This window comes from Callorhinchus milii, unplaced genomic scaffold (assembly GCF_018977255.1).
Source record: "Callorhinchus milii isolate IMCB2004 unplaced genomic scaffold, IMCB_Cmil_1.0 Scaffold2, whole genome shotgun sequence".
Taxonomy (NCBI): Eukaryota; Metazoa; Chordata; class Chondrichthyes; order Chimaeriformes; family Callorhinchidae; genus Callorhinchus; species Callorhinchus milii.
Window position 1 is genome coordinate 89,821,894 of NW_024704743.1, and position 22,132 is coordinate 89,844,025.

At 41.7% G+C, this 22,132-nt stretch overlaps 1 protein-coding gene across 1 annotated transcript in view; it reads left to right on the top strand.

Moving 5' to 3' along the window:
* Window positions 1-5,006: 5,006 nt before the first annotated feature.
* Window positions 5,007-22,132, top strand: part of dpys (dihydropyrimidinase) — a 29,114-nt gene continuing 11,988 nt past the window's right edge. Inside the window, exons 1-5 of the mRNA XM_007903206.2 lie at window positions 5,007-5,377; window positions 17,437-17,595; window positions 18,648-18,827; window positions 20,187-20,376; window positions 21,679-21,835. Coding sequence (XP_007901397.1) covers window positions 5,126-5,377; window positions 17,437-17,595; window positions 18,648-18,827; window positions 20,187-20,376; window positions 21,679-21,835 — 938 coding nt within the window. The 5' untranslated portion in view covers window positions 5,007-5,125. The remainder of the gene's footprint in view (window positions 5,378-17,436; window positions 17,596-18,647; window positions 18,828-20,186; window positions 20,377-21,678; window positions 21,836-22,132) is intronic.

A 22,132-nucleotide genomic window follows, 5' to 3' on the forward strand; every position in this document is an offset into this window, starting at 1 on the left:
TGTAATTGTGTATTGTATTGTATAAATAGCCACTGAAAAGGGCTGCAGGTGATTCTGGAATCCTTTACATTGGTTGTTTATTTAATAATCAAGGACATCTGTATGTTTTTTCATATGGTTTGTCTAAATTGCAAATTATGCATATGGGTTGTTAACCCATTCCAGAAATTAGATCTCAGTATATGGCACCGAAAGTGTAATTTCTTTATTCTGAGTTGCAAAATCTTGCTAATAAGGACAAACACCTAGACATTTTAATGGTGCAAATACATGCCTTGCTGTGGAGGAGGAGATATGGCGGAATGTGCTCAGTGTGACAGGAGAAATGCAGTGTCACTGAACAGCATTGCTGTGAAGGAATTTCGTACTTACGCCTATGGCCACACTCTGAATGGTTGTATTGTTTATAACATTTCACCAATTGTACAACAGTGTCAATTTGGTCCTTCACTTCACAGCTGTTTGTGGGATATTGCTGTGCACAAATCGCCTGCTGCATTCGCCTGCAAATACAGTCACTACACTCACTTTACACTAAAATCTTGTGAAACATTTCCAGATATTTCAATAACATGATAAGATGCTATTTCAAGTGCATTTATTATTATAACTACTAACTTGTGATCTGTTGACACCTGGGGTTGTGTGAACACTGTGCAGCAGCTGAATACAGACCAGATTTAAATATCATGGGTGTTGCTCACTCTGCTGCTTGAAATGGGTGGATCCTGCACAGCACAACTGTCAGAAAGTCTAGACTCAAAAAGAAATAGAACATGTATTTTATATCACTCTGAGATGTCTTGGAATGGTTCACAAGTTATCGCAAACACCCAGCATCCAGTAGGTCAATGACTATTAATTTGGAGGATTGTTGGCCAGACACTGGGAGAAATTCTTGTCTTTTTGAAATAGTGCCATCCTTTTTGTAGCCTCAGTGTGCGGCCATCAACACTTACTAGTAGCCACACTGTGACTTTTCGTGTGACCTTCCCCCCCCTTCTCAAGCCAGCCAAAGCCGGGTAGAGACAGTGAGAGAGGGAGAGAACACATGCCTGCCCAACTGTCTGTCTTGTGGTTCTGTGAGCTGTAGTCCAGCTGCCCCCTCCTCAGCTGCGAGTCCAACATGCGATTGAACTGTTGGATACTAATTAATAAATAAGGACCAATTGACTAGGATCAATGGAAGGAGATCAAGAGGAAGAAAAAGCAGGAAGAACTGAGTAGAGGGTGTGTGGTGTGACTCTTGGATTTTGTAACTGGATACCTAAAATAAAAGTATGTTCTACACATTGTTGAGAACATAACATGTTGTCAGAAGTAAAACTGAACGGATTTTGAAAAGACTATAAGATTAAACAGGGAAGAGAACAAAGGACAAAATGAGTGTTGGAGCAGCAGTCGGATGCAGGGACAAGATATTTGCAAATACCGTGACCATTGAGGCTAGAAGGTAACTTAAGACATAATTGGCAAAGATTTGAACGTGATTTTGAGATACTTGTGCTAGCCTCAAATGTGAAGGAATTGCCACAAATACAGCAGTCGGTTATTTTCCTAAATGTGGCAGGGGAAGAAGCAAGGGATTACTTTGCAAATATGGAGAAAGATATGGACATGCCATTAGATGAGATGATAAAGGTCATGCGGGGAAAGATGCTGTGGATAGAACAATGTCACAGCAGATAGATATAAATTTGGAACAAGGAAGCAAGGGCCTACAGAATCATTTCATCAATACTGTACATGTTTTACTTAATTATGATCATTAAGTAAAACATTTAATTATGGAGTTTTAAGAGAAGAGATCATCAGATACCAAATTGTGATAGGATTGAAAGATAATAAAATATGCAGTAAGCTCTTGAAAGAAGCTCTTTAATGCTCCAAAAAGCTCTGCAAATCGTGGGTATAGAAATAATGTCCAAAGAACACATGAGGGACTTAATAGAAATGCAGAAAAGATGATGGAAATTGATGAATTAGCTCAATGAAGAAGCTGGGATGATTCAGATGAGGAATATGGAGGTACGGAGGATATTCAGGCCTAAAGGGTAAACAAATCTAAAGGAAACATGGAAAGTGTGGATTAGTGCATCCTTTTCAGAGATGTTCAGGGGAAGGAAGAGAGTGTTATGTGTGTCTTCGGAATGGGCATTACACAAGACAATGGAGAAATGGACAAAGAGAACCTGTAAGTAGCTGTGGCAGAGGAACCCGGGAGGAAAGGCGTACAGGACGAAATGATTACCGAAGGCCAAATAAGCCACGAAGAACTGGAAGAGCAAATAAGATCAAGGCAACATGAAATAAGAGACAATTCAGATACAGAATCCGGAGTGACTGAACAAGAAGAGTATAATATTGATGCAACAAAAATCATTAAGAGAGTTCTTACAGAAAAAGAGAAAAAGGAGTGGATAATATCTCTATGGTGCACAGAAGAGGAAATGGTTAAGGTGCAAATTGGATACAAGAACTCAGGTCAGTGGAATGTCATTAGTAGAGTATATGCAGCTGGAAAAACCCAATAAAGAGAAATTGGAAAAGGGTAAAAGCAGACTATTGGCCTATAATAAAGGAGAGATAGAGGGCAGTGTAGCTATAGAAGTGGTGCACTTGTAAGATAAAGTTTCACATTGTAAAATTAAAAGCCGATACTCTACTCAGACTGCAAGATATCATTGAAATGGGATTACTAAAAAGAATTCGGAGTTTAGCGACAGAAGACTACAAACAAATGGAAATGGAAGAAATACGGAAGAAATATCAATAACTTTTTGGAAAAAGGGGACCGATGAAAGGGGAATACACAATCAGATTAAAAGAAACAGTAAAGCCAGTGATATTGACGCTTAGGAGAGTGCCAGAAGCACTGAAAAAGAAACGTTAAATAAAATAGAAAAGGACCAGATAATAAAAAAAAGTAGAGAATCCCACCGATTGGGTAAGTGCCGTGGTAATTGTAGAAAAAATTGGCTGCCGTGTTTCGCCCACAAATTCACTTTACAGTCTATTTTGTGAAGTGCTTTGCGACGTCGAGAAGACGTGAAAAGCACTATATCAAATGCAAGGATTATTATTAAAAATGCCTGCACCTACAGATAAGAAAGCAGTAAAAAGACTGATGGGAATGGTGAATTGGGTGGCGAGATTAATTCCCAAAGTTACTGAATTCATGGAGCTTATAAGAGAGCTTGTCAAAGAAAACAGAGAATTCATATGGGAAAAGGAACAGCAGTGAGCATTTAATAAAAGAGGCCATATCAAAATCTCCAGTATTAAAATGTTATAAGTGCACTAGTGACAATATCTATGGATGTGAGTCAGGCAGGAATAGGAGCAGTATTAATGCAAGGGAGAAAAATCATAGCATATGCATCCAGGGCTCTTGGAAACAGAGAAAAGATATGCCCAGATAGAGAGTGTTTTGTTGTGGTGTTTGGATGGGTAAGATTCAAGCAATATGTATATTGGGGAAAAAAAGTGATTATTAAAAAATTATCACAAACTATTAGAGGCCATTCTGAGAAAAGCGCTCCATGAAATACCGCCAAGGCTACAAAGAATGAGAATACGGCTACAGAGATATAACGCTGAATTTCAGTACAAACTTGGGAAATCACTATATGCGACAGACACACTAAGTCGAGCCACTACTCAAAATGCGAAGAGGATGAGCAACTGGAAAAAGAAATTGAATTCCAGGTAAGGGAAATAGCAAAGGCAACAAGAGAGGATAGATTAGAGAAGCAAATAATAGATAGGAGGAGAAAAAAATGAGATCCCAGGTACACCACAAGAGAAATGGAGGGAAACCACAAAATGAACCAGGAAAGGAGAAAACATTTTTTCAAGAGGAGAGAGAATATGGTTCAGGAAGAAAAACCTGAAAATGGAAGGTTGGACAAAAGGAGAAATTTGGAAGGAGGATAAAACCCAAGATCATATTGGTTTAAAAGTGATAAAGGAAAAATAAATTGAAGGACATCATGGGAAATACGCCAAAGAAGGACAGAGGAAGGAAGAGCAGAAGGAAGATCTAAGTATGCCAGAAACATTGAGAACCACCAAATCAGGAAGAGTAGTAAAACGGACAAGGAGATTAACTGAACAAGACTGAGACACAAAGAAAAAAAATAAGAAGAATCCCAAAAAGGGGAAGATGTTGGACACTAATTAATAAATAAGTAAAGGACCAATTCACTAGGACCGATGGAAGGAGATCAGGAGGGAGAGAAAGCAGGAAGCAGGGAGAGCTGAATAGAGGGTTCTTGGTGTGACCGTTGGATTTTGTAACTGGGAACCTAAAACAACACATGGTTTGTTGAGAACATAACACGAACCACAAAACATTTGTGCATTGCATTGCTCTGTGTTCCACGCAATCACACGCAATCTTCCCTCCCCACCCCACTCCCGGGCCCGGGGGCTGCTGTAGCCGCACAAATTCACACAGATAGCAGCGTGTGGTCACGGTGGCTGCAGTTGAGAAATTCTGGTCTCGGCTGATACCGCGATACAGTGAGGAGGAAACACTGTATATTGTCGGAGGTCTCATTAAACATTCGGTGGCTCTATTCAAAAAACAAAGAGGGCGTTTTTCCCGTCGTCCCGGGCAACAATCTTCCAGATAAAATCTCTCATTCGCTTCGAGGCGGTTTGTGGGAAATCGTTCACAATTCGGCCGCTCTGTTTGCCGACAAAATAGGCGGTCGGCACACATTACGGCAAAGCCCCCGCACGGCACTGCGAGGTGCGCCGGCCGGTGGGTCAAGCGCCAAGAACGGTGACACGGACTCCACCGGTACAATAAGACGACTGGAAGATTCCCAGACCCTGTTTCGAAAGGAGAAGCATTGGAAACATTTATGAATTAACAAACGAAACACACCATCCCCACCCCCCCCCCCCCCCCCACACACACACACACACACACACAACCCCAGTGCGGAGGGCGGAGCAATCCCGCATATCAGAGGGCTGTTCCCACATGAGGAGCAGTCAGACGCTGCACAGAGGGTTCGTGGCCTCTCGCAGCCGAGCGGCGCTGATCTCCCCCTCACCCCCTCACCCCCTCACCCCCTCACCCGCCCCTCCACACACACCACACCACACCCCCGCGATGTGCGACCGCAATCGGCTCCTGGTCCGGGGCGGTCGGGTGGTGAACGACGACCGCTCGGTGTTGGCTGATGTCTACATCGAAGACGGGCTGATCCGAGCCGTGGGGCTGAGTCTGCCCATCCCCGGGGGGGTGAGGGTGATCGATGCCACAGACAAACTCCTGCTGCCCGGGGGCATCGACACCCACACTCACATGCAGTTGCCCTTCATGGGGGTGGAAGCCGTGGATGACTTTTATCAGGGAACAAAGGTACACATTCCTGTGGCAGGATTTACAGACTTACTTCCCTCTCCTCTCCCTCCCTCTCTCTCTTCCTCCTCTTCCTCCCTCCCTCTCTCCCTCCCTTCTCTTCCTCCTTCTCTTCCTCCCTCCTTCTCTTCCTCCCTCCCTCCCTCCCTCCTTCTCTTCCTCCCTCCCTTCCCTTCCCTTCTCTTCCTCCCTCCCTCCCTCTCCTCCCTCTCTCCCTTCTCTTCCTCCCTCCCTCCCTCCTTCTCTTCCTCCCTCCCTCCCTCCCTCCCTCCTTCTCTTCCTCCCTCCCTCCCTCCTCCTCTTCCTCCCTCTCTCCCTTCCCTTCTCTTCCTCCCTCCTTCTCTTCCTCCCTCCCTCCTTCTCTTCCTCCCTCCCTCCCTCCTCCTCTTCCTCCCTCCCTCCCTTCCCTTCTCTTCCTCCCTCCCTCCCTCCTTCTCTTCCTCCCTCCCTCCTTCTCTTCCTCCCTCTCTCCCTTCTCTTCCTCCCTCCCTCCCTCCTTCTCTTCCTCACTCCCTCCCTTCCCTCCAGCAGAAAGTTTTGCTCTAACATTACTTTCCTTTCCAACTCAGAAACCCAAGGCACTGAACTCAGGAGAACTTTTGTACAGTAACTCAAACTGCCCCCCACCCAAGTAATTGAGCCCTGAGATGAGTTGTGGTTTCTTGAAGGGGAAAGGCATTGCAAAGAATGACATCAACCCTGTAACATCTTAACTTTTAACACTTTCACTTCCCCGCTTCAAGGAACATTGTCGTTTGCAGAACTGAGGATTTGCTGGTGATCTGCTGACCCCGTTTGCGTGTGTGAAAAAAAGCTGTGGCTTGGGTGGTGATATCTTTGGAACAGAAATGTGTGCCTGTCCCGGCTGTTCCCTCTCCCTGTAACTTGAGACCTTGAGCTGATTTTCTTTTTTCTTTTTTTTTGTGTGGATAAAAAAATCTGTGGGCCACTCGCTCCACGTACACATTACATCATATCGGATAGGGCATTGCGATCTGCAAGTGAATGATATTCACCTTGGATGTAATCTGAGATCTGAAGAAGTCTGGACTAGCCCCACAGGCATTTTCTCGTTTGTTTTGATTGTTTTTAACGCCCGCTCCTTGATTCTTGGGTGAGCATGTACACCAGATTGCTAACAGTCGCCAAAGATTACCCAAGTAGCTACACAAAGCGCACCAGTGCCAAACTCCTCACCCCCATCACCCCAGTCCTTACCAGGCTGCACTGATTCCCTATTACTGCCTATTGCAGAATGGATCAATTTCCAGATCCTCACGTACGCCTACAAATCGCTTCATTCTATGGCACCTCCCTACTTCTCCAATCTGTTTACATCCCACTCGCTCCTCTACCCACCCGGCTCAGGCCTTCTGCACATCGCTCGCCCTCTCCCCTCCTCCATTCCTCCATCAGTGGCTATGTTTTCAACCACTATGAACCACCGGAATGACCTGCATTAATGCCCCTGCCGTGTCTATCTTCAGATCATACCTTGAAGACCTTCCCATTCAATCATGCCTATGGTCACCACCCCTCTCTCCCCAGCTCAGCGTGAAGCATTCTGAGACACTACCCCACGTAAAGGTCACTGTATAAATGCAAGTTGTTGAGAGGCCCTGGGTTTGATTTCCAGCAGGGTGAAACATTGGGCAAGTTTCCTAACTCCACACACCTGTTTACCAAGCAGTAAGTAGGAACCTGGTTGTTAGTCAGTTGGCAGATTGCTTTTCTGGGGGTAATAATCCCTTAAAAAAAATTTGTTCACTCAATCCACAACTGTTTGTGAAACACTGCTTTGTGCAATTGGCTGCCAATTTTCGCCCACAAAATATACAGTCAATTCACTTTACAGTATATTCTGTGAAGAGCTTTGAGATGTCTCAAAGACGTGATAAGGCACTTAACAACAACAAATTACATTTACACAGCGCCTTTCACTTCGGAAAGATGTCCCAAGGTGCTAGACAGTCAGGGATTTGGACACGAGCTGGGGGTTAGGATCAGGAGGGGTGGAGGGCAGGGAGGGTTGGGTTAGGAGGGTGACCAAAGATGCAGTCGAAGTTAAGGGTCTTGAGATGGGCCCTGAAGGAGGCGAGGGAGGGAGCCAGGCAGAAGGAGTTCCGAAGGGTGGGGACAGAGAGGCTGAAGGCCTGTCTGCCGATGATGGGGCAGGCTGGGCGGGGACATGGAGCAGGCAGGAACCTGCTGAGCAAGGCTTGCAGAGCAAATGCCCTTAGCTACATCTTGACATGTGATCACAGTTGTTGCCAAGTTGCTACAGTATTTGGTTCTGAAAACTGCAAGCCACATAAGAGACTCCAGGATACACATTGCTTTGCAGTGACTGGAGGAATACTGCCTATGAGTGCTCACTGATCACTCTTGAATATTTTTGGACTATCCAGTTTCTATAAATATGTGTCTTAAAAGTGGCCGAACAGAAAATATAGTAATAAAATTAGACATAGATATGTTCACTGATTTCAAAATAATGAGGATAATCATTCAGTTTGTTTAGGAGGAAAGACTTATGATTAAAGACCTTCTGAGTTCATTATGCATCTTGGTGATTCATATAGTTGCGCACAGCAGGAACAACGTGGCTGAATCATGCATCGACTTGCTTTCTATGTGTCTCAGCTTCCTGGTGAATGTGAGAGGAAGACAGTCGGGTGCATGTCTCTGAATCATGTGTATAGTTCCGGTCGCTGCAACATAAGTGAGCTGCCCAAGGCTTAGAGTTGGTGCAAAAGAGAGCGATGAGGATGTGGTCTGGTGTTAGAGGAATGGGCAACACGCAAAGATTGGACGACAACAACAACTTGCACATATATAGTAGTGTAGTGTCTCAGAGCGCTTAGACAAGCTCTTCAGTCTTGAAAATGCATATCTCAGAGTAGACCTTGTTAAGGTACATAAGATTTAAAATGGGATTGAGAAAGTAAACCCACAACAATACAGTGCAGCCCTATGTGATGGTAGGGGATGACTCATAAAAATCCCACACAAGGTGTGATCGCTGTTTTAGACTTCCAGATTGCAATGTTACTTGACTTATATTAATACTGTGCATGCGTGAAGAAAACTGGCTGGCTTTCTGTGCCAACAATGACTGACATTTGTGTTATCAGGTCGATGGTCATATCGGTTTCTGTTTGCTGCACATGTGTGAAGGAAGCTGCAGTTGGGTTGGTTGAACATTGAGTCAATTCACAACCTAATTTGCTGGCGCTAGAAGTTAGATTGTGCTTTGCCGTGATGCAGGTCAGGTTGTGCTTTGACATGATGCACTAGTGCATATGTAGCACAGGAAAATGGACACATATCCACAGGGCACCCGACTTATAAGCAAACTAACATTATAAGGAGATGGAGTGTAATGGGCCTGCACTGTCTTTGAAGATACACCAAGTTAGCAGAGCACGAAGGTACGGGCTTCAGGTTACAAACATCAATTGGACACCAGGAAGTATTTATTTCCACAGAAAGTAATTAAAGACTGCAGCAGGTTACCAGGAAGGATTGTTGAGGCCAGGACACTGGGCTCGTTGAAGAAACAGCTTGATGGTGTAATGGGAGTACAGTTGGGTGGGTATTTTGGAAGAGAGATCAAATGGGTAGGAGGCCTTCTTCATCCAAACCTCTCTTATGATTTCTTAAAGTGGAAAATTACACCTGAACAAACAGCAAACCAAAATAAAATTCTTCCTTTTTTTAAGACAGTCACATTGTAAAAAAAACATATCTTTTATGGAACAACAGTTTTTAGAAATCAGCTTGCTCCCTATTTTCACTGTCCCAGGCCATTATATTAGACATTGCTTCACCCTGGTCAGACCTCTCTCTGTTTTGTCCTCAAGGGTTTACATTCCTACCGGGATTGATGGGATGGGATTGCAATGATTTTCAAGCCCTATTGTTATAGATCTTTTGAGGGTTTTTTCTGCATGTCAGATTCTTGCATAATAATCCTTGCATTTTATATGGTGCTTATATCACTGAAACGTGTTGAAGTCCTTCAGACAGGTGATTATTGCCAAGTTCATTTACTATGTATTTGCAGATAAATACAGCAACCATCTTGCGCAAAGCAAGGACCCAGAAACAACCTTGAATTGAATGATCAATTTACTTAGAGGGTTGTTGGCCAGGACACAGTGAGAAACTCACTTCTCTTTTTGAATAGTGTTATGGAATCTTTAATATTTTGGACTTTAAGATTGCCTGTTGTCCTGGCTTACAAAAGAAGAATGACTAGTTGAGTAAAATACTTGTGAAAAGTGCCCCCAACGTAACCCAGGAAAATGTAGACTATATAATAATAATAATCCTTGCATTTGATAGAGGACTTATGTCATCAAGACGTTTCAAAGCACTTCACAGGATTTTACTGAGCTCGAAGTCCAAGTTCAGAAGATATTTATAATCGCTTGATATTAAAGCTTGTGGTTTACTGTCTGTCAAGAGTTTTCAGTATACACAAAGGAGAAGAGAATAGAGGGATATAAGTGAAAAGATTAAGGGGATGGAAGTTCATGTGGATTATAAACACTAGCACGGACTACTTGGGCAAATGGCTTGATTCCATGCTATAATGTTCCGTTTAAGTCTATGTATAGTATACAATTTTAAAATTCTGACAGATTGATTCTTTATTAAAATTCAGTGCTAGTTTGAAAAAAAATCTAAACCTGCATTTCCAATGTTGCTAAACAAATTGCATTTCCAATGTTCCTTGAATAAACGAGCAACAATTGCAAATAGTTAAACTGATATGTAATGAACTTGTGTAACAGTCACTTAAAAGCCAATAGAAGAATGTTAACCTGACAGTAAAACTGGGTATCTAATCAGGACGTGTCCTTTTAATAAGGGATCCATTTATTATCTTAATTAAAAATCTTCTTTACAATTTTTCAGATTAGGATTCTTTAGGCTTTAATTGTTTCAGTATAATTCATTGTAACTACACAAGAACAATCCCGACCTTTAACTGGCGTAGTCAGCTTCATGTCTTTTTACCAAAACCTTTCACATAAGGGCCCGGATTAAACCTTTGGTGTTGTGCAGGCTTGCTATGAGGCACTGGACTTGGTCCCTCAGAACATTAAGGTGGGCTGGTGCGTTCCGAGTTATTCTGGATGACTTTATTGCGTATTTACTTTGCTATTCATACAAGATTACAAGTAAGTTTACCGCTGTTCTTGGTAACTCATTTTGGTTGTTGATTGATCTGTGTAAAGAATTTCTTCCTGGTGTTTATTTGAAAATTGCCCTTCACAATCCTGAACCTGTGTATGATACCTACAGTAAAAAAAAAGGCTATACTTATTAGTAATTACCTGTGAAGCATTTTGAAACACTGTATTTCAACATAAAAAGCCAAGTTTTTCCTACTACCCAGTATAGTTCTTTCCGCTATCCTCAGAGTCTCATCTTATTGCTATACGTTGTGATTGTGTTACTATCCAATAATGGACATGCTTTCCAATGGATCTTAAGTAAAAGCACCAGTTAGATCTACATTAATTTGCATGGGATTTGATAAATTAACACGCAATGTTTTTGACTTCTAAGACACTGTGTGTTGATGTGCCAAATCTGTGTAATTCAGGAATGTTTGCGTTTTTAAGCTTAAAATGGAAAACAATCGTTTTTTGATTCTTCCAGAAAGGAAACCAAGGCAATTGACAAGGCAATTGACATTTTCCTTTATTTCTTCGGCAAAATGGCTAATATTGCTACTTCCTCATTTTATATCACAAACGTAATTATTGAATATTTTAAGGGATATTTGGGACACAATAGGTTTTTGTACATTTTTCACATTTGACAAATGTTATAAAATCAACTTTCATAAATTGTATGTGGAATTGGGTCATTCTAGATTTATGTTTTCTAAAATGGTAGAATGTTTGTTTCCACTGCAGCTAAATGTAGCAGAATCTGTGCAATAAGAACAGTACACTGAGATATAAAGGGTCAATGCCAAGTGAGCTTATTCAGTATTCCCTTCCTTGCTATGCAATATGTAATAGATGGCAATACAATGTAGATCAGACAAGGGATTAAACCTAAGGCATTTTATACTGAAAGAAGCACTCCATCCTCCTCTGCAAAACAATTTTCTAGTCAGCAGTAGTACTGAAACTTAATTTTTTAATATAGAAATGTAGATCAAAAAGACAGTGCTTCTTACTGTCCATGGCCACTTGCAGGAAAAATGGAGCTGAGCTCATTACCTCACATCATTTATGATATTCACTTTGCAAGATTGAGGAGAAAGAGATAGACGAGACTTTGATGACATTGAGGTACTGGGGACAAGTCCTGGGACAAGTCATTTAACCCACTGTACTTCACAAATAGATCCACTACTAATGGCTAATTTTTTGCAATTTTTTCAAAAGGACAATATTTGGCGTGTTACCAAGAAGTGGTTAACAAACAGACTTTAATCATCCTTCCAACAACAGTGGAAGTGCATTGTAGTTTATCATTGCTTATTTATAGATTGAACCAATGGGTAAAATTTGAGGTATTCCATTATTAATGCCAGCGAGAAGTAAAGCTGGAGTCTTGGTTCCTCACTCTCTGACTGCTATGTTTAGTTTGGATGATGTAGGCATGCTTTTCAATTGTAGTCCCAAGACTATTTAAAGTTATTTTTGTTTAATAGTTTTCTGCGCTGGTTCTGTGGAAGAGAAGCAATAGTTGTGCTCACTTGGCCTATTTCCCAATAGCGATCGATGCTGATGTGATCTGAACTCAACTGATTTGGCAAAACAGCGAAGGAGACTGTTCACCTTGTTTATTGCTGCCTCACCCTAATTTGACATGGGGAGCGACAATGTAACTAACACCCCTAGATCTCTTTCAGTTTCCCACTTGGCAAGTTCTATCCCATCCATAGAGTACATGTGCCTCCTATTTTTACTTTCTGTTGATGTATGCAGAGAACAGCTGCAGATTTGGCACTGATCCTTGGGGAACTCTTCTCCTCACAGCCCGTCACTTCTCTCTCACTTCTACCCTTCATCCAGTTTCAACAACAACAACTTGCATTTTTATGGAGCGCTTGACAGTGTCGGAGTCTGACCCCGAGCCAGGGGGAGAGGGAGGTGACATAGGCATGATCAAAAAGGAAGATCTTTAAAAGGAATTTGAAGGTGGGGAGGGATGCGGCAAGACAAGGGATTGAGGGAGACAGTTTCCTGTCTGACCTAGAAAATGTGTTCAGTACCATGCACCTCAATTTTAGCCAGTAATTTCCAATGGGTAACTTTACTCCCTGTCTCAAGTTAATCCCTAGGACTTTTCTCAGACGTGTGAGAGGTGAAGAACACTTTAGTTCAATAATACACACAGATGAACCTTTTTTTTTAAATGGCTCTATCGGTTTACATTGACATTTGTCATTTGCTTTGCTTTTGTTACTTTACAATCTCCTTTAATGCTTAAACCAGTATCGATAACCTTATTGAAGTTCTTTGACCTTGTTCTTAAATGGAACGATTTATTTGTTCAGCAGAACACAGTAAATTAACTTTTCAGTGCCCTTACAGTCAAGAAGTGGTTGATTTACTGAAAGCTGCACAGGAGTTAAAGAGGAGATAAGATTCTGGAATTATAGAACAACTTACAGTTATATAGCACTCTTCACTTAAGATAACATCTCAAAGTGCTCCATAAAGATGACATCTAGACCTGTGGGGAAAGGGGGATGAAACCATAGGCAAAGTCAAAGAGGTGTAGTTTTAAGTGGAATTTAAACACAGATAGCAAGGGATGGAGGGTAAGGTAGGGGCATATCAACTGAGAGTACCAATGGTTAGGGGTGTAGTAGCAGATTATAAATAAATTAAGAATAAGTATGCAGATAGTTGCAAAGTAATGGCCCTGTCCACCTCTTTATACTTTGCAGTTAGAGGTTAATTACTGAAGCAAATCATTCATGGGATAGAATAGATCTATCTATTTTGGAGTCCTGTAGTTCAGTGGTTAGAGCACTCGCTTTGCAAGTGAGAGACCTGAGTTCAATTCCAGGTAGGGCGAAACCTTGGGCAAGTTTCCTTATTCCACACGCCTAATAATAATCCCTCCAAAACAAAAAACAATAATAAATTGGTCATTTTCAATCTACGACTGTTTGTTGGACATTGCTGTGCGCAATTGGCTGCCGCGTTCGCCCACAAATATACAGTCAATTCACTTTACAGTGTGTTCTGTGAAGCGCTTTGGGATGTCCTCCCGACGTGAAAAGCGCTATATCAAATGCAAGGATTATTAATATTATTATTATCAACAACAACAGTATTCTGTATTATATAGTGCTTTTTCAGGGGCATTTAGCTGGCTGCTTGTTCTAAACATAGATGCATTTTTAAAATGATTTATGCAACTTACTGAGGAAGTGGGACCTTGAACAAGTCTGGTGCCACAAGGCCTGACAGCACCTGTATGACTGATTTTGCTTTGATGCTCCAAGGATAAATATTTATCACGTGTAGAACTATTGCATGCAATAATAATCCCTCCAAAAACCAAAAACAATAATAAATTGGTCATTTCCAATCCACGACTGTCTGTGGGACACTGCTGTGCGCAATTGGCTGCCGCGTTCGCCCACAAATATACAGTCAATTCACTTTACAGTGTGTTCTGTGAAGCACTTTGGGACGTCCTCCCGACGTGAAAAGCGCTATATCAAATGCAAGGATTATTATTATTATTATTATTGCCATCTATTTTGTTGTTTGTGAGTGACCGTCCTTTACAATTCTTTCGTTTGTGCAAATATAGTCAAACCCGTTTTAGGAACCACTCAGAGGACTGGATCAAAGTGGCTTTTGAGTAAGGGTTCATTGGTTTGTTGACCGGGCTCAAAATTTAAAAAAAATTCCATGACCCGCTAGATTCCTAGCACATTTACCAAAGCTGTCTTATCGGTAAGACAGGCATCACATGGGCTGCTCAGTGAGTGTTGGTAAATACGCTAGGAGTCTCGCTGGAGTCCACACAAGGTCCTGCAGAAATCGCTAATGAATTGCTAGTAAGTGCACTTAAATTCACTTAGAACTGGTCACTGAAAAGACAGGGTATCTTGAGCTGAACTGGCTCCAGGGTGATACACTTGGCAGCAACAGAATGTCAGAATCTCTATTCTCTATGGCGATTTCATTAGTTGGGTACTTGAGCCAGGCGGGTCTACAGTACTCCAGAACACTGTTGATGGGAGAGTCAGCCTGGCTCAGTGCTAGGACTTGGAGGGGCAGACAAATCACTAGTGCGACGATTCAGCTCCTATTAAGCTTGTATTGCAGAGCCCTATCTTGTAGGGTGATCTTAGCTGGGCAAACTGCAGGAAGCTTGCCAAATAGTGCTCTCAATGGAAATAGCTGATGAACCTCCAAAAGGTGTCATTTTGGAATCCCAGGCCTTAGCTGTTGTCAACATGCATCTAATACTCTCCGGAAATGGTTAAGCGGGGTGTATCCCTCTGGGAGAGAATCCACCTTCCATGACAGACAAGGGGAAGTTCCTAGATAAGATGGCATACATATATATGGAACTCACAGATCGACTTCAAGATCCTCTCACTCGTTTTCAAATCCCTTCATGCCCTGGCATTTCTGTCCCTCTCCAACCTGCTTACTTCCCAACCCACAACCCGCTGCCTCCGCTCGACTGGCTCTGGTTTTCTGCATGTCCCTCATGCCCTCTGTTCCACCTTTGGTGGCCGCGCTTTCAGCCACTACCCCACGAAACTCTGGAACACTCTTCCTCCATCCCTTCGCTTTGCCCTTCCTTCCCCATCTGCAGGTCACTCCTGAAGACCTTCCTATTCGACTGTGTCTACAGTCATTCCTTCCCTCCTCCCGGTTCGGCGTTGTGCTCCGCCACTGTCAAGCGCTCTAGGACGCTACCCTCGGTGAGGGGCACTATACAAATGCAAGTTATTACTGTTGTCGTTAATGTTTGGATAATCTTAAGCAACGTGATGGGGTTCGGCATGTGTCAGACATCAGACTTTGGTCTGATATGCAAATTTTCATCACACGAGTCTCTAAACTTAAACCACCGAGTTCCACATATACAATCTAATTAATAAACACTGAGAGTCTCGGTGCATAGCGAATGCTGTACCCAAACCAAGGCTATAGCAGAGTGTGTATTGGGCTACTGCTGGAGTTTAACAAGCGAATACTGCAGCATGGTACTGCAGAGCATTGATAAGCATTGTGCTGCTTGTCCAGTTAGTTTTACCCTACGGGTTAGAGTTTGGCTTGCAGAGTTAACAGGAGCAAAGTATCTCGGGAGTGCGAGAGAGGTTCTGGACTGGCCTGCCTGAATATCAAAGCAGTGTTGAAATGTTGGATGAACTTTGAGCTTATAGCAAGTAATTGAGAGGAAAAGAGTACATTAGAATACATTAGAATATAAGCACAGAAACAGGCCATTCGGCCCAACTGGTCTATGCCAATATTTATGCTCCACATGAGCCTCCTCCTGCTCTTCCTCAACTAAGCCTTCAAGCATAACCTTCTATTCCTTTATCCCTCATGTACCTATCTAGCTTCCCCTTAAATACACTATTTGCCTCAACAACTCCTTGTGGAAGCACGTTCCACATTCCCACTACTCTCTGTGTAAAGAAATTTCTTCTAACTTCCCAATTTGATCTATTGTGACTATTTTATAATGATGGCCCCTGGTTTTCGTCTTCCCCCACAAGTGGAAACATCTTTCCTATGTCTACCCTATCAAAACTTTTCATCATTTTAAAGACCCATCAGGTCACCCTTACCCAAGAGACAAAAGTCGAAGCATGTTCAGCCTTTCCTGATAGGTATAACCTCTCAGTTCTGGGATCATCCTTGTGAATCTCCTTTGCACCCTCTCCAGTGCCTCTACATCACTTCTATAATGTGGGGACCAGAACTGAACTGCACACAGTATTCTAAGTGTGGTCTAACCAAGGTTCTGTAGAAGTTTACCATAATTTCCCTGTTTTTCATTTCTATCCATTTCTATAGTGTTTGACACTAAAGAGAATCATTTATGTGTAAAAGTTAAGCAGTGAAAAAAGATGTCACTGAAGACCACAATGTTAATGGGTTCAAAGTTGTGTTTGCTCCAGTCTTTTCAAAGAAGGCTGCTTACTTTTTTTTTAAACTTTAACATAAATGGGATCAACTATACGTTTTCCTGCTCTTGCTGAAAATGATTAAATACCCCCTCAATTAATATTTAAACTGGCCCCATGTGATGTTCAAACCTATTTGCCTTGAATGGGTTTCAACCCTGACCCTTACATTCCTGGTCTGCTCTATCAATGGATTGGAAGGAGATTTGTTTGGTCAGGGTTCAAGCCATTGCAAACTTGTACTCCAAAAAGTATTTTTTTGTGGGGAGAAATGCAATGTCGCAGGTGCTGTCCTTAGGATGAAATTTAAACTGATACCCTATCTTCCCATCTTAGATGGATGTTAAAGATCCTATGACACTATTTGAAAAGAGGAGTTTCTCCTGGTGAGCCGATAAATAATCCCCCAGATAAATTGGTCATTTACTTCATGGCCTTTGGGGGTATGTTGCTGTGTGTAAATTGGCTGTCACGTATGCCTAGAAATACGACAGCCAATTACACACAGAGGTGTCTCACAAACAGTAATGGGTTGATTGACCACATTTTTTTTCTATTTTTTTAAAAAGGATTATTACTCCCAGAAAGCAATCCGCCAATCGACTAACAACGCGGCTCATACTTACTGCTAGGTAAATAGAGTCATGTGGAGTACAGAAACTTGCCTAAGGTTTCACCCCGCCTGGGAATCGACCCTGGGTCCTCTCGCTTTCGAGGCGAGTGCTCTAATCGATACACTACTGGACTCCACTGTTATTATTATAAAAACCATCTATTTCCGTAAATATTGGAAAGTGCATCATATCTTGCCTGAAGTATCTGAAACTATTGAAAAGGATTGTTAAACATTGTCTACAGAGATTATATGTTTTGTTTTAATCTAAAAACTAACTAGTTTCATTCTTTCCAGGCTGCTGTGGCTGGAGGCACCACCATGATAATAGACTTTGTGGTGGGCCAGAAAGGTGTCTCCCTACTAGAGTCTTATGAGAAATGGAGAGGCTGGGCAGATCCTAAAGTCTGCTGTGATTACTCCCTACATGTGGCTGTAACCTGGTGGAGTGAGAAGGTACAGTATGAAAGCACTGGTACACAAGTGTTTTATTGTGACAACAACAACAGCTTGCATTTATATAGTGCCCTCCATGCCGGGCAGTATCCCAGAGCGCTTAACAATAAAGCCCCACAAATTCCAATGTTATATATTGGAATGTTATAATAGTGTGCTGCAATGTTATAATAATAATAATAATCCTTGCATTTGATATAGCACCTTATCATGTCTTCGAGACGTCTCAAAGCGCTTCACAGAATATGCTGTAAAATGAATTGATTGTACAATTCACTTTTCACTTTGTGGCGTCCTATAGCTCAGTGGTTAGAGCACTCGCTTTGCAAGTGGGAGACCTGAGTTCGATTCCCAGCAGGGTGAAACCTTGGGCAAGTTTCCTTACTCCACACGCCTGATAATAATCCCTCCAAAACAAAACAATAATAAATTGGTCATTTTCAATCCACGACTGTTTGTGGGACACTGCTGTGCGCAATTGACTGCTGCATTTCGCCCACAAATATAGTTTATTCACTTTACAGTCTATTCTGTGAAGCGTTTTGAGATGTTTAGAAGATGTGAAAAGTGCTATATCAAACGCAAGGATTACTATTATTACATTATGTGGGCGAAACACGGCAGCCAATTGCGCACAGCAGTGTCCCACAAACAGTCGTGGATTGAGTGACCACATTTTTTTTGGAAGGATTATTACTTCAGGGCAATGTTCCGCCAATCGACTAACAACCGGGTTCCTATTTACTGCTAGTAAACAGCATGTGGAAGAAGGAAACTTGCCTAACATTACATTACAATATCCCAAATAAAATGGATTATTTCATATTTGTTTGTGGAACATTGCTGTGTGCCATTTTCACCTACAAATACACAGTCACTCCATTTCACAGTAAGTTTTGTGAAGTGCTTAGAGAACCGTCCTACCATGAAAGGAATTGTATCAAATGCAAGGATTAGTATTGTTATTTAACTATCAATGTTCTTTTCCGGTCAATCTCTTGAATAGCACTGAGCTCCACAACCAATTCCCCTTTAATCTGCTTGTTTTGTAGGTGAAGGAAGAAATGGAAATTCTCGTCAGAGATAAAGGTGTGAATTCCTTTAAGATGTTCATGGCTTACAAAGATGTCTTCATGCTTCAAGATGATGAGCTGTATGCTGCTTTCTGCCAGTGCAAGGAGCTAGGAGCAATCGCTCAGGTTCATGCTGAAAATGGGCATTTAATAGCAGAAGTAAGTTTGGGCATAACAGTTGCCTTATTTGAACAGTGTACAAACTTCACCTCTTTTACATTAATCTATTTGTTCCCTTTATCTTACAGAAAAGTACTATTATTATAATAGGATCAATTTTATGATGTGATAATTAATACCTAAGAGCTAATTTACACTGATTATTTAGTGACTTTAAGATATTTAGCACTTTGACAGTTCCATGGTTGTAGTGAAGGCAGGAACTGTTCCCCACCCTCTTCCTCCTCATTCCCCACACAATGCCCTCTCATTGATCACACAATGACCATAATGTACACTGAACTTTGTATAGCAAGATACTAGCTTTACTCTGTTGTAAAGTCAATATGCCCCCTCAACCTTGCCACAAAGTATCAGCCTGGTTCAGTTTGTAGCGTTCTTGCCCCTGAGTCAAAAATCTGTCGGTTGAAACCCCATATTGAACTCACAGAATAGGCTTATGCTCGGTGCAGTGCTGGGACAGTGCTGCATTGTCAGCGGTGTCGTCCTTTGAATGAAATGTTAAATGTTATGTCTATTCAAGTGGATATTAAAGATCCCATTGGTTCTACTCCCACTTTTCGAAAAGAGAATGAGTTTCTCCTGATGTCTTGACCAACAATCCCCCAAATAAAATTGGTTACTCACTCCATGGCCATTTGTGGGACATTGATGTGCACAAATTGCTTGCACGTTTACCTATACATACATAATCACTACACTTCACAGTAAGGTTATTTAAGATATCTTGATACTGTATTAAGGCACTATATCAAATACAAGGAAGATCAATATTACCAGTGTTGATTACCATATCACAACCTTTACCCCAATAATCTTTAATAACATTTGCATTGATATAGAAACCATAAAATAAGGGAACCCGTAACTGAATAGTTGAGTGTATTTTGATAGGCAAACATGGCAGCCAATTTGAAAATAGCAAGTCCCACAAACAACCATGAAGAGAATGATCAGTTTTGTTTTGAGGAATGTTAGTCAGGACAGGGAGCTATGAGATTGAAGAGAAACTATCAGAGAGATGCCCCATTAGGCATTCAGTCTTCTAACCACTCCCATGGCAAAGAAGAGCAGGAAGTGTACCTGCAAATTCAATCAAACTGCAAATGAACTGGTCAGTTATTTGTTGCTTTTTATCAGTTGTCACTAGTGAAGACTAGTAGTTCAGTTTGCTGGTATACACCAGTCACTGTTCTTCACTTCAAGGTTATTGTATGAAATGCTATGAGCTGAAATGCACTGTATCAAATGCAAGTGTTATCAAAATGTGTATTAATAAAGTAGAGTTTTTAACACTTTCTACTGTAGAAATATTTCATAAAGCTTTTCTTTTCACAGAGCTCTAAGAAGTTGCTAGCTATGGGATTCACTGGCCCTGAGGCTCATGAACTTTGTCGACCTGAATCAGTCGAGGCTGAAGCCACACAAAGGGCGATCACCATAGCGAACTATGTTAACTGCCCCCTCTACATAGTCCATGTAATGAGTAAATCGGCAGCTGATGTGGTTGCCAAAGCACGGAGAGAAGGTGAGCGAGATAGAAAGCTGGTCCCTTATTCTTTCTTACATGGCTGTTTGGTAACTGTTAATGTCTCACACATGTGTATGAAATTGGGAGGATCTCTAATTCTGTGTGCGCATGTTTGCATGTGTATGTGTTTCTCTTTCTCTATTTCTCTTGCTCTAATCTTGTACGTATCTAAATTATGCTGTTGATTCAGTCCTGCTACATTCAAATCACAACACTCCAAGCCTCCTAGTTACATTTTGGAGGCTGAGGCAACACTGAAAACATTCAGTTGCAAATGCCTAAAAACTAACTTTCAGTATTCACCAAACTGAGCCTTGCAGCATTTGTCTCCAAAAAATAACATTTCACATGACAGTCGTTGGTGTAAAGAGCTTTAAGACCGTTCAACTTTTTACATGTTGTAAAATGTCTTAATACTGTAGACATTTTGTGCCTTGTAGCACATTTTGTGTTCATAGGATGGTGCCATATACCTTTACTGTTCATCAAGGATTTTTTTAACAAATTCTTTCCATCAATACCAATATTCTTTGCATTTGACATTGTGCCTTATCACATCATGGAGATTTCTCAAAGCACTTCACAAGATTTTTTGTAAAATGCAGTGATTCTGTATTTTGTAGGTGAACACAGCAGCCAATTTGCACACAGCTATGTTCCACAAATAGCCATGAAGTGAGTGACCAATTTTATTTAAGGGATTCGCTGGTCAGGAAACCTGGAGAAACTTCCTTTTCTTTTTGCGTAGTGCCATAGATCTTTAACGTCCACCTGAACAGACAGACGGGATTTTGGTTTAATGTCTCATCCAGAGGAAGGCACTTCCGACAGTACAGTACTTTCCCAGGACCGCACTGAACTGTCAGCCTAGAGTGTGAGCTCAAAGTCCTGACATGTAGTGTAATATCGTATGACTTTGTTGGTGGGCAATTTACGGACCACAGAATGGGGAATTTGTAAAAGGGATTGATTTATCATGTAGATTTTCCTGAGTACGCTACACACTATTTGATGCGGCGAAATTGGCAGGTACGTTTGTGCAGAATATTGGAATTTTGTGACTTCTGGTTCCTGATCCAAGCATTGACATTCACGGTAAATATAGAGACTGGTCACATGCACCTACCATGGCAGAGGCTTGGAGCAGCTCAGCTGCTCAAGCTTTTGCTGGGCAATCATGTGTTGCTATTTCATTTTTTTAAAAATTGGGGAGAAGATTAAGAAATTTGCCCCTTAATAACAAGTACTCATTGTTCTTGCTAAATGTTTCCATCTCAACAATGTGTTTTTTATTTGTAGGGAAGGTGGTTTTTGGGGAGCCCATCGCAGCCAGTCTAGGCACTGATGGGACTCATTACTGGAACAAAGACTGGCGCCATGCAGCAGGTTACGTCATGGGACCACCGCTCAGACCCGATCCTACAACGCCAGGCTACCTCATGAACCTGCTAGCCAAGTGAGTAACATCAACTTAAGATTGTAAGAAAAGTCAAGTGTGAAAAAAGATCAATGGGATCCCCAAAACGTCCTTCTGCTCTTTATCTCACCCAGTGTACAGGATTGGAGGATCAGTAAAATAGAGACCACAGTGATTCATCTGATCATTCTCACAGGAAAAAAGGAAATTGGCTTTGATGGAAGTTTTGTTTAGCCTTGGTACTCATTCAGGAATTGTCTTGATGCTATATTTGGAAGACAGTAGAGTGGTATAGTTTAGAAGGTTGTGATTAGATAGGCTGACATTGGCTTCAGT